The sequence below is a fragment of the Platichthys flesus genome, chromosome 23, assembly GCF_949316205.1.
Source record: "Platichthys flesus chromosome 23, fPlaFle2.1, whole genome shotgun sequence".
NCBI lineage: Eukaryota > Metazoa > Chordata > Actinopteri > Pleuronectiformes > Pleuronectidae > Platichthys > Platichthys flesus.
The window spans coordinates 10961408-10974586 of NC_084967.1; the positions used below are offsets into that span (position 1 = coordinate 10961408).

Genomic DNA, 13179 nt, shown 5'->3' on the forward strand with positions numbered 1-13179 from the left:
AAGGACCACAGAATATATTTTAAGGCATATGCTCTATGTTCCGAGATCATTTTCAGACTGATTTCTCCCTCAGAGATTAAAGTTTGCTTTTGTGGCACGGGAAAACTATCTCCGAGAACAAGGACAACAACAATCCATCTAAGGACTACAAAATTCAGACTCCTGCACTTTATTTTCCTAATCAGTTACCCTCTGGTCCCCTCTCCTTCTCCCTCCCTCTTTCTAAGATGGAAGATTTGCCCAGAGGGGTTATAATGAACAAGGGATTAAACAGAAGACGCTGCTATTTTTTACCCCACCTCCTTCTTGTCCCTTTATCTCTCAATCCATATTTCCATCTAGCGCTATTTATGGAAAGTTGTTCACACTTCCTTAAAGATTTCCACCTTCTGTATTTCTTTTCCCCTCCCGTATGCCATGTTGTCGTCCCTTGTGTTTTCCCCAAAGGATCTGCAATATGCAATGGAAGTTGTGTCACTTTAACTTGAAAATGTACTCACTGCCAAAGAGTCCGTGTGTTATCTACTTAGCAATCACCTATTTAAATCTGTTCAAATCTTCTCAATGCATTTACAACAAAAGCCAGCTGATTTGATTTAGATTAAGTATGTATTCTTGGATTTCCTATTTGATTCATTTTAAATGTTTATTTAAAATATACAGAAATATGACTTTCATTGCATATTGCTTCCCAACAGTAGAACAATTGTTCCCTCTCAACTTTTAATTGGCTGGAAAGTAAACTCATATTACTATTGTGTTATCTCATACATGGGTATGATACAGATAAATATAAATATACTAGTCTCTACTATGGTGTGTTGGCCCAGCGATCCCCAAAATGTTTTTGATGTGACGTTTCATGGGTTTTCTGTATCTATTCATGATGTTTCTCTTTTGTTGTGTTTGTAATGTTGATATTTAGTTTTTTGGGTTTTAAAATCTCTGTAATGTTTGATTATTTGTTGTGTTTTATTTTTGTTCAGTAGTTGGTAAAAGTTTCCGCAGAAGGTATAGAAAGAGTTTGGACTGAGCATACAAATAGCCCCTGTTACTGCCTCATCTCTGAAATGAGTATATTAACTTTCCTTACAGCATTAAATGACAAACACAGAAATAACCTTTTTGTATTATTATACATTTAAAAAAAAATAATTGTAGAGCTAGTTCTATGTCCTTCAAATAACTTATATTATGCTTGATGCTCAAGTTTGATATACGATCAAACCAGTCCATTACTGATCAAGTTTGCACAAATACAAAAGATGAGATGGAACAAGTGATATAAATAATATAAATCAGGGTTAGGTTTGATCAACATTTGGCATCGCGAGAAATTTGTGAAAACCTTGTATAATTATGCTTTAGTGGAAATTAAACAAGGCAGTTAACTTCCTGTAACGTCTAAACTCTTTCTATACATGTAGAAATATTTACCTCTCACCCCCTGGTCTGCAGGTCTCATGTTGTTGGTAGCTAAGTATCTTAGCTAGCTGAATCCTGTTCCTAGCTTGTGTGTGTGTGTTTGTGTAAAGAATAATAAATTATAGTTTGCTACATAAAAACCGCAGCAGCCATGTTGACTGAGGGCCTCAAAGACTGCGTTGCACAGAGATCGGTGGTGTGTTGTGTTATTATGACGATGATAGGATGATGATGCTGATGATGATGATGACGCATTTCTTGGTCAATATGCATTGATTTGAATAAAAACATATCACACTAATGTAAGATTTAAACAAAAAACTATAATTCTTTCAAAAATGAAGAATATTCAACCTAGGAATATTCAACCTAGCATTAACAATTTAGAGTAAATTGTTAATGCTATTAATGTATAAAATAACATGATAATTAGATTTACAAACAACAAAATAGCGTGTTATTTGTCAGTACCAAAACTTAGTTTTCATCATTTCGGGTCCTTCCCATCAAAAGTGGAGGGAAAATATTGATTTGCAGTATACAACTGACATTTTTGGTGTCAGAAATTATGATGTTAGCAGATAGACAGAAGCAGCCTCAATTGAGAGCATAAATCAGTGTTGATAACAGCTTCTTTGTACACAATTATATTTTCTTTTTCCCCTGCTCTCCATTTCCTCTCACCTTTCCTCTGTTTGTCATCGTCGCTGTCCTCCCCATCTCCTCTCACTTATCTTGTCTCAATTTATCTTTCTGTCGTATCTTCTCCCGTCATTTTTTTTGTCTTTTCACCTTCTTTTCTCTAATCTCTGCCCTCTTTGTCCTGCCTCTGTCTGGTATGTTGTTTTTCTATTTTCCACTTTTCACCTCCCCTCTATGTTACCTCTTTTTTTTCTATGTTTTTTTATCCTCATCGCCTGCTTTCTCTCCTCCTCCTGACATGCCCTCCATGTCTCTCAGTACTTTGTTTTTTCCCCAACTGTCTGTCTCGCTTTTATTTACCTACTTAGCCCTGTTTCTCTCAGAAGAAGCGTATTGGGTTTATTTGCATACAGCCTGTCACTTCTGCCACAGAGATATACTAATCCATAGCTGAGCCTCAGAACGGCATAAACACAGTGTTTTTGTGGTCACCGTTGATTGATTTTGGATCAGCCTCTGAAACACCAAATCCGTGGCATTCATCACAGAAGGAGAAATTGAATCTGCCACAGAATCAGCATGAAAGCTTAACACAAAACTCGCTCATTCAATGGTGGACAACTGACCAACTTCTATTCAGACAAACACTGACACTCAGTGGTCAGAAATGGAATCCAAATTTCTTTCAACCGCCCATTGCCATCAATGTCTGCTTCATCAGAAATAACTTTTTCAGCTCAGTGAAAAACAGCTCCATAATATGCAAGCTTTTTATCTATCATAAAGTGAATGTCAGATTTATTCTAGAACATATTTAATGTGCATTGACAGAACATAAGTGTCTGCTATAGGAACGACCATTTTTGTGCCACATTTAAACCTTAATTTCTGGTTTTATTTACATCTAAACATGTTATAACACTAGATCAAGGCTTGTAGCTGTTAATACACACTTATACAAGCCAATGCCAATTTCAAACTCTGTAGGTGGGCACAGTGCAGCGCTCTCAGTGCATGTAGATAAAGCACTCCAAGAGGCAGAGTTATTGAATATTTGATCCCCATGTGTCCAAGATGTAACTCTGGAAGTGACAGGAAAAAGAGAGTAACAAGGGGAGAAAAAGACAGAGAGAAAAGGATGAGCAGGGTTAGGAAGATAAGTTTGACAGCTTAGGAAGAGAGTGGCTAAAAGAGAGAGATGTATTTGAGGGTTTAACAGGGCAAAGAAGAGTGTCAGAGGGGAGACACAGTGAGTCATATGTGTGTGTGTGTGTGTGTGTGTGCAAAATAAAGTCAGATAGAGCAAGTCTATAAAACATTGATAAAGCTTTTCCCGCAGTGTTTTTGTTAAAGCGAGGCAGCTGCTAGCTAAGTTGTTCCACTTGACATGCAGTGATGCAGTGAAAAAAAAATGCTGGATGATATGTGACTATAAACCTCTAACTGATCATCATCATCATATAATGTCCAAATACCAGCATCCAGAAATACTTCCGATACTGCTGTAAATGCAGAGTATGCTATGCAATTTTCTTTTCCCAGAAATCACTTATTCTTCCCCGCTTGGAAATAGCAGTTGCTCCTTAGTTGCAAATTACAACACTAGTGCAACACAAAAAAAGCAATCATCCCTTCCATACAGGGTTAGCAGCATGCAGCAGTGAAATTACGTTATATAAGTTGGTATTCTTTTGTATGCACTTGTATCAGATCATTACTCGGTATTGGCCATTATGCAAAGCCCATAAAGCCTATAAACCATCTTTACTTGACTGATTACAAATCTAAAACTTAATCTTGAGTTTGTATTTTTATATACAATACTTATTTCAGATCTGCATGCCATTTGTATTTTCTAGGATTACAAACAATTTACTTTCAACCTACAGTGATGTTAATGTTCCTAAACAGGAAGAGAGAAAGAGTGATGCAAAAGGGAGGGAGAGGAATATTAAGAAGGAGAGGCAGTGAGGCTAAGAGAGAGAAACACATCTATTTGTAAATATTTCTCACTTCTCCTTTCTCTCCCTGTTTCCATTTCCACATATAACATGCTTTTTTCCAGAGGATTTAATCACACCCTCACTCTCCGGTATACAAAATGGACATTTTAATAACAACCTACAATAAAAGGTCTGAGCAACATATAATGACCAAGCTCCAAGTACCATATTATCCTGTTGTCAAACTGCAGACCTACTTGAGTTTTGAAGAATGGACGGCAGCGCCTTCAGCTACCAGGCTGAGTATGAGAGGCAGACGCCCACTCCACATTTTCGGTTATAGCTTCAAAACTTTAAAACGTTCCACTTTGATAAGGTTTACAGTCAGTGCTGGCCCAGATGAGCCCTGAGCAATCTCTTAGTTATGCCGCTATTTTCACGATGTAATAAACATGTTGACCCAAATGCAGGAGATACTTTTCGGACAAAAACAGGACAAATCAAGCTGGAGACCAAAAAAGGAGCATCATTTCAAAATAATAAAGGAAACAGAATTCAGTATGAAACAACCGAACACAAACACACCGATAAATAAAATAGTGTCCATGATCTAAAATGCCCCTAAACAGAAAATCCCCCCCAAAATGTTCACTGTATTTCAAAGTTTAAGGCTCAGCGTCATGACAGCTATAGACTTTGCTGCTTAAAAAAACTGCCATGATGCACTGAACACTTCTCTCACCTTCTCCTCTCTCACTAACCTTGTGTATTTATATAACACTAGCGCCTGTCATTAACTTGGTGTCTGCTCTCTCCTGTAGTCTGTACTTTTCCTCCCTGTCCTAATCTCAGCAGGTATCTTTGACTCTGGTGCTGCAGAATCCGGATATGCCAAGACTACTCAACACTCATCCTCCTAATTATCAATGATGATGATGATGATGATGATCACTCTCTCTCTCTCTCTCTCTTTCTCTCTCTCTCTCCCTCTCTCTCTCATCATTTATGATTCAGCAGTATATACTTAATTAAAAAAAATGATGCTGTCTGTCTTTCAATGATATGAGAAACTAAGTGTATACACTAGACGATGCACACACATACCCAAAAACACAGGGCCTGGCTGAACTAGATCATTCTGGCTGATAATTCAACCTCATTACACAACAGCCCACACAACAGGAAGCAGTTAAACAAAGCCATATACTATGAACTAGAGGACAATGGAAACAGCACATGTAGGACATGTTATGTTATCTTCAATCAGAGCTTGACCGACGCATAAGCAAGTCAATATTATTGGCTGATATCAGGTCTCCAGTGACAACAACATTATAATCTTGAAAACCACCAAATGTAAACAAGCTATTCTTGTTCAAACAATCTCTCAAACTCAAAGCATAACCTACCAGCGTGGTCAAGCGTTACCAACAACCCAGGTAGGTGATTGGATGGAGATATGACCCAAAACAACAATCCAATCAGCAAGTTCAAAGGTCAGACACAACAGGATGTAACAGTGGAACAAAGCGTGTGTGTAAAGACAGAAAGTGAGAGAGTGTATCTGAACAGAAATCCTCATCCTACCTCCAGCAATGGCAGTTTTCTTGCCAACGGTCACAGTGACTGCAGTGGTAGAGATCACTATCGGCCCTGCTGGGAGAGCAACACACAAAATTAGCTAGAATCCATCAATTAATCAACACATGCATTTAGAAGCATGGTTGCATGCATGCACATCAAGTACATCAAGTACACAATATCCCTGGACACATGCATGAGCATATGTACACATACAAAGCAAAAAGGAAAATGTTCCCAGAGATTTTTATTTCTACAGCACTCACAGGGATAGTGACAGCAATGGGGCAGCTACACCAAAATGTGTTTGAAAATAAGAGTAACGGTAACAGACTTGGACAGGCCAGGTAATATTTAATGAACTTGTGAATTCCCTGTCTGTGCATCTATTCAAAGCTTTCATGCCAGCAGATGCCATCTTTCACCAAGCCACAAATTCCATCCCGGTTACCATTATAAGCATTATGTAATACAGATCATAACAGCTAATCGACTTACACTCGATAACAGAAGGATTCTCTGTGTGTCTATGTGTCCATGTGCCTAGTATTGTTGCACAGACTGTAAATAAAGATGGATGACACTGACAGCTCCTCAAAAGTAAAGCCAGAGGATCATGAATGCCCCCTGGTGGCTGGCAGTATAGTTCACAGTAGAGATGTGTCACTCATCTTTATAAACATAGTCTATGATCTGTTATACATCCCTTCAATGCCTGCACGACAGTCATGAACTTATAAACTCTGTAATGGGATTAATATACTGTAAAATACACACAAAGAAAACAATAATCACGACAAATGAAGAAACACGATCTTGAATTGTACAAATGTAGTACAAATGTTTCAAAACCTTACTGAGTCCCTAAGAGAGGAGAGGAGGTTCTCATATTTTAAATTGCATGCACATGCAGTGACCAAAAGATAGAGAGAGAAGGAGGAATGAAACAGTGAAGACAACTCTTAAAAACAAAGGAGACTAAAAGGAAAACAGTGACCACAGCACTCCCCATGCTTTGAAATCAGGAGTGAAGAAGAACATAACAAGGATTATTCAAAAAGAGGAGGCATGCCAAGTATCAGTAAGTTTCCTATACCCTCCTCCTCCTCATCCCTCCTCCGTTCTCTCCCTCCCTCCTCCGCTTGGTGCTTCTCCTCCTCAGCACTTAAGGTTGCGCTATAGTCAACCTCATAGTCCCTGAACACATCTAAGCACAACACACTGGATTTACTGTCACCCTAAATATTTATAGTGGACTATTTTATGTTTGACATTAATGATAATAAATAATGGTGGTGTGATAATGTCTTATTGTATTCATGTAAAAATATCAAGAAACATTTATCCTCATCTTTATATAGGATTTAGAAATAGACCCTGAAGCCTCATCTTCTATATGTAGTATCAGGGTTTAAATCATGTATAGATCCAGTACATACAATAAAGTAGCTACTCTATTTGAGTTTGAGTTAAGTTTACAAGCCTCCAACTCATGTGTATGTATGAAACTGCAGCAAACTAGGTTTAATTTAAGTAAGTGAGGAAATGGATTTATGCACACACCCTGCACTCTGTGATTTGCTAGAGCAGAATTAAAAGATCATACTCATTGGAAATAATGTACTTCAACGTCTGCACTGGGTATAGAACCTAAATTACGCCCTAATGTGCTAATGACACAAAGGAACATCAGCAGATCACGTCTTTTTTTACGACTGCATTTCTCAGCTATATATAGCGATATATCGAAAATGGAGTTAGGTGTTAGTGAGATGAGAAATGCGATGACAGTAGTTGTTAAAGTTGTCAGGTGCCTGGAGCTGCTGAAGATTTTTCCAAACCTGTGAAAGAAACCATGTATACAAACTGCATCAATTCACAATGAAGTAAACAGAAGAAGTAGTTGTAGCCTGGGGCTACAAAAAAAAAATTATCCTCCCACTGAAAAATTTGAAATAAAAAAAGAGCACAACATGTATTTTGTGTGTCCATGATTGTGCGTGTTTGCATCATTAAAGATATTTCCTATACCTCTAGTGTCCTGTCTGGGCATGTAGTATAGAAACTGTCCAGCTGGGTACTCGGCTGCTCTGCGGTACCATACTGGGAAATGGTCCAGTGTGAACATATTCTCCTTGTCTGTGGAGGTCAGGAAAGTCCTGGGGGGGAGACAAAAATAACCTTGAAGAAAAAGCTACTGTTCCCTGCCCAAAATGATAAGAAAACATCAGAAGGAAGAAAGGAAATGAGGATAAGTTGGAAAGAAAACAAGAAGATTTGGAAATAGCAGAGGAAAGAAAAAGACAGTGAATAAAAAATACTACACTATGGCGTAAAATAAGGTATACAATAATAAAGAAAATAAAAAAAAAGTCATCAACAGTGATGCTTTCAAATGAAAGAAAAGCTGAAATATAACAAACAAATTTTAAAATAAACTATATGTCATAAAACATTGCTTGTCTGTGGTAATGAATGCATTTCTTTTATTGACCACCAGAGGGAGAGCTCACACTTTACTGCAATTCAAACATATGTCACTGCTGACAGTCACATACACAGTTTAACAGCAAATATAAATGTTTTGGCTGTGCACATGATAATGTGTCAGATATCATGGGATGGTAAATCATTTTAATAAACAAAACGTGTGTGTTGTTCTTACTTACTTAGCAACCCTTTTCTCAATACCAGTGTACCGCTGGAATCTCAACAAGCCTGAACGGGTCCCCAGGAACGCTGTTTCTACTCCATCGTCAATACTGATAGAGGGAAGGAGAGATGGAGAGAGAGAGAGAGAGAGAGAGAGAGAGAGAGAGAGAGAGAGCGAGAGAGTGATAGTGAGAGAGAGAAAGACAAATTAAAAGATCGAGGTGGAGAAGATTGAGGTTATATAAGGTAAATATTACTAAATATAACTTTTAATAATGTAAGAGATCCAAGTTGTAAGTGTGCGCGTGTTTGTGTGTGTTATATTCACCCAGATGTATTAAGCATAAGAGCGGTCCAGTAAGCTTCCATAGGAGCCGTGACCACAGCATCAAACAGAGTTTGTTGCAACAATGACTCATCACCTGTAAAAAGATACCAGAGAGGAGGACGAACATAAATCTATTAAATATGTTAATGTATTACAGAGGAATAGGGATAGAAAGATAATGGGGTGAAGTGTCTACTACTTACACTCCAATTCAGGTTCTTTGCCAGTGAGGTATCGTGTCACAGCCTGCAGCTGATTCAGCTTGCGGTGGGCTGGGTCGATGTCAGTCTCACAGTAGGTCCTACAAATACACACAAAAGTATGTGAACAAAAATGTACAGCAGAAATACACTTTCATGAAAATCTCCTACCATACATATTATAAATTATAAAGTGTGAAACCCAAAATATTCATGTTTCACGATTTCCACTCACCACTCACTGGCTATGGTCAGATCTGGAGCCAGTAAGTCATGAAGACCTGAAGGGAAACAAAAAAACCACAACAAGAGTTCAGACGAGTAAGAAAGGTTCACATACACAAATAAAGATAAACTTAGAAGAAGATTTACCTTCCTCAACAGAGACGTTTCCGATGAAGATATACTGTCCATATCCCTGAGTTAACACTATACCCAGACTATAAAACGCAGACAAGACAAAAAAAGATATAATGTGACAACAACCTTAATGTTACAGGCAAAATAAATCATAGTAAGCACTGTAGACCTCATAAATAATTTCAAGAATAAGAATTTCTTATTTCTCTGAGCAGGCTAGAAATAGGCTTCAGAAAGTATTGCTTAAAAAGAATAATATGTTTTGCTATTTATTATTTCATGGTTGTTGGATATGGTGATAATAATAATTACATAATAGAAATCATAACACAGTGATCCTGCTAAAAGTAATCCGACGAACCTAAATGGCGTCTCATTGAGGACGGTGTGAAAGTAATCATTCTTCAGGAACATCACTCTCGTCTGAATGCGACAAAGAGAGAAACAGTGTTTATAAAAAGGACAATAAAGCAGTGGAAATAGATAGCTTGTAAAGTTCTTTAGCAAAAGGACTAATAACATAAATAAAACATGAGTAAAATAAGGAAACAAAAAGTTGGAGAGCAAAAGAGAATGAACATCAAAATCCCAGAGGAGGAAAGAGGGGAAAATCTTGCTCTCCTCATAAACAGTACTCACTCCTTTATCCACTGACGTTCTCACGTCTAAAGATAACGTTCCAGTTTCTCCTTTCACCATGGCTGTCCTCAGCTAAAACACGTATATCACACACACAGCGGTTTCAGAATTAAATAACGTTGAACTATAAATCAACATCAACCGGAAATACAGTAAAAAATAAATATATTTGAAAATTTATATAAACGTCTGTGTGAGTGTGTGTTTCTCACTTTCTCCTCAGTGTCCTCCCACTCCACCTCCGACAGATCAACACTGTTGTAGTTGGGTTTCAGCTTTAGCTTCTTCCCCTCCTTATACTGTCACACACACATATGCAGATGCACGATCAGCAAAGCAAATATTTTTTAAACACGCCTGGTCAATCAATTTAATAGAGCATAGACACAACAGTTTGTCAGTGCAATAATTCATTATATAACCCAAAATTTGTCTATACCAAAGGTCGTAGGTCAGGGTGAGACAGGATGTAGCCATTGTTAGTGAGGAGGTAGGCATAACCATGGACACCCAACTGAAAGAGAGAGATAAATAATAATCACATACACAATAGAATCAGCACAGTGTGTGTTGTTCCGTTGTGCTAGGACACAGTGGATGGTTTACCTTGTATCTAGGAGCTAATTTCATCAGTTCTCTTAGGGCCACGTCAGTTCCCACCACTCCCAGCAGAATCCCGTGAGACAACTAGAGGACACATACAGCAGGTTCATATTCTGATTCTCTTGTGAGGATGAGCTCTTTCTTACACGTAGGAAACCCCGACTCTTGTATGGAGTATGGACACATTGATTCGAAGTCAAGTTGGCTGAGTGTTTAAGGTGATAACTTACAGTCTCTTTCTTCTTGCTGAACACAGGCATGGCCACCGAGGTCATCAGCAGCAGGCTTTGGGCCTGAGTATCGAACAGCTTGGAAACACAAAAACACACAAGTTTAAATGAAGCCAGCAGACGAAATATGATGCATCAAAGAAGAAATGAAGGTGAAATGAAGATGTAAGGATCTTCCGCTTGGTAACTTTGTGTGAACCAAAGAGCGACCAACAACGTAAACACTGCATCAATCTACCCTTTTACAACTATTTGCTAATAAATTAAAAACTGTACTAAATTGGCCAAATAAGGTGGTGAGGAGAACTTTAAAGCTAAGTACAACATGTTGGGGATAAACTAGCCTAGATTACTAGAGGATAAGCTAAGATAACGTTAGCATTCAAAGCTAATGGTGGTAGCAGGATTAACCAGGAACAACTTGAAACCACTAGCAACTGTTAGCTGTAAACACAAGGCTAATCAAAACTTTTCATTAGGTTCACACAAATAAACTAAATCAACGTGGAAGTTACATCAAGCTAGCATTTTAGAAAGGTCAATTCTCAAGCTAACATTTTATAATAAAAGAAAAGAGAGGCTAAGCATCATTAGCTGAAAAATAAATATTTACTCCAGTTGAATGAGTTAACAAAAAATTAAAGTAGTGAAGATAATGTGATAATTCTTAACTCTGAAATAAAATTCTAAGATATGTACCAGTGATAAACTAGCACATTAGCAGGTGTTAGGTGGAAATCTAGGTAAATTAGGCTAGCTTACTAAAGGATCAGCTAGGCTAACTTTAGCATTTGATGCTAATGCTGAAAAGACAGAAACTAATAAAAACCACCACTACGAGGCTTAGGACGACATGACAGGTACAACAAACTGTTTTATGTAGCTAGCATTAGATAAAACGTCTAGTTATGAAGCTCTGGGTGCCATTACCTTGTCTGTGATTGGGGACTGAAGGTGGAGATGGAGGAAAGACAACAAGAGGCATGAAATGATGGTGAAAAGACACAACACACGTGCTGAAGAGGAAGATGAAGATGAAGAGCACATGGTGGAGTAGCACAGGTTCATAGATGTGTAATAGTACATAGTACATAGTAACTGATTACATTGTTCAAGGACTGCTAAATACTTTCTTTGTTTTGGATTACTTTATTTAGGTATATCAGTGGGATGTAACAAAGAACATTTACTTTGCTGTGTTTTGAATTTTCTACATACAGTGTATCAGCAAATATCTCTACGTTGTACACCTTTACATTTTTACATTCCATTGTGTTACATGTTCAAATAGGGGTGAAGTTCATTTAAGAAAGCAAGCACTTAAGTGCTCAAATAGAAAAGTTCATTTGGTACTTTTATTCTTACCTGAGGACATTTTGTGTATGTATTTATACTTTGCTTCAGTAAAATGTTTGAGTACTTCCTCCAGCACTGGTGTGCAGCACCCTGTCTCCAGGTATATTAGACAAAAGGACTGTCTCTGCTGGGAATTGGTCTCAGAATTTTTTGGACTGTAGTTACTGATGTATACAAGTCTAGATACTACAGACTCACCACAGTGTCCATGTAGGCCTCGGTCCATATGATGTCATGATCGTGGTTGATGACCATCGGCCGGCTGAGAACATGGAGGTACTCCATAACGTTTTCCTGCACGTCAGCCAGCGTGGAGACGTGGGTGTAGTAACCTGCAGGACACAAACACACCAGACTGATGGAAAACCCAGGATATTCAGCACATTGTTTTATATCTTTCTGCCTCCAGGATTATTTCAGGAGCAATAGGTTTATTTATCAGGCATCAGAAAATATTGTGGTCCCAAAAGGAAGTAAGCTGTTTTTTTAATGGAAAAAATACAATAAATACACCTTTTTAATGTCCCGTTAATGCGACTACTGTGCTTTTGTTGTTCTTTCAAGCCTGGTTTAGTCTTAGATTCATGGCATTTCTACAAGTGGAAGACAGTGACGTCAATGGGATACCTGCAGTGAAGCTGCTCAGTGACAACAGGCGACTGAAACACTGCCAGAAATTCAATACGAGAATATTGGATACCCTTTTCCCCTTTGTACGACCACCTCAAGAGAAGTAGAGCTGTTATTATAATTGCTGTTATCATAATTATTATAAAGACTCTCTTATACAACTGATACTGCATATAGAGAGGTTTTGGAAGAGTGCAACACTAAGCATGTTTGTCTGCTTATGACATTTTGTTGTTGGCAGAGGCCACTGCCAGTGTGCACAACAGAAGGGAGTGCACCTGTTACCCATTACACACACACAGATATTATATTTTTTGGCCGGGAATGTGTTTACAGAGTATCTGTGCTGATAATCAGGTATTTAGTTGAGGGTTTTGATGTGCTCAGAGCGGGATAAAGTGATTATATTCGGGCCTGAGCTGCTGCTGCATGACCCCATGTAATTCACAAGAGGGCAGCACCTGATACCTACTTACATCAGCTGGCGGAGCAAAGAGACCTTTTATCTGAGGTAAACATTAGAGGGGACCACTTTTTTTAATATCAGACTTAGGCACGCATGTGATTTTTGCAGCAGATTTCACGTGTAT

General features: G+C 38.1%; 1 protein-coding gene across 1 annotated transcript in view; it reads right to left on the bottom strand.

The window, feature by feature from the left end:
* The window catches only part of cacna2d4a (calcium channel, voltage-dependent, alpha 2/delta subunit 4a), a 72344-nt gene that overhangs the window by 46258 nt on the left and 12907 nt on the right, over positions 1-13179 (bottom strand). Inside the window, exons 14-27 of the mRNA XM_062383189.1 lie at positions 12158-12291; positions 10604-10681; positions 10377-10457; positions 10210-10284; positions 9983-10069; positions 9771-9842; positions 9493-9554; positions 9144-9211; positions 9007-9052; positions 8775-8872; positions 8572-8665; positions 8261-8353; positions 7623-7750; positions 5598-5666 (exon numbers count right to left, since the gene is read on the bottom strand). Coding sequence (XP_062239173.1) covers positions 5598-5666; positions 7623-7750; positions 8261-8353; positions 8572-8665; positions 8775-8872; positions 9007-9052; positions 9144-9211; positions 9493-9554; positions 9771-9842; positions 9983-10069; positions 10210-10284; positions 10377-10457; positions 10604-10681; positions 12158-12291 — 1185 coding nt within the window. The remainder of the gene's footprint in view (positions 1-5597; positions 5667-7622; positions 7751-8260; positions 8354-8571; positions 8666-8774; positions 8873-9006; positions 9053-9143; positions 9212-9492; positions 9555-9770; positions 9843-9982; positions 10070-10209; positions 10285-10376; positions 10458-10603; positions 10682-12157; positions 12292-13179) is intronic.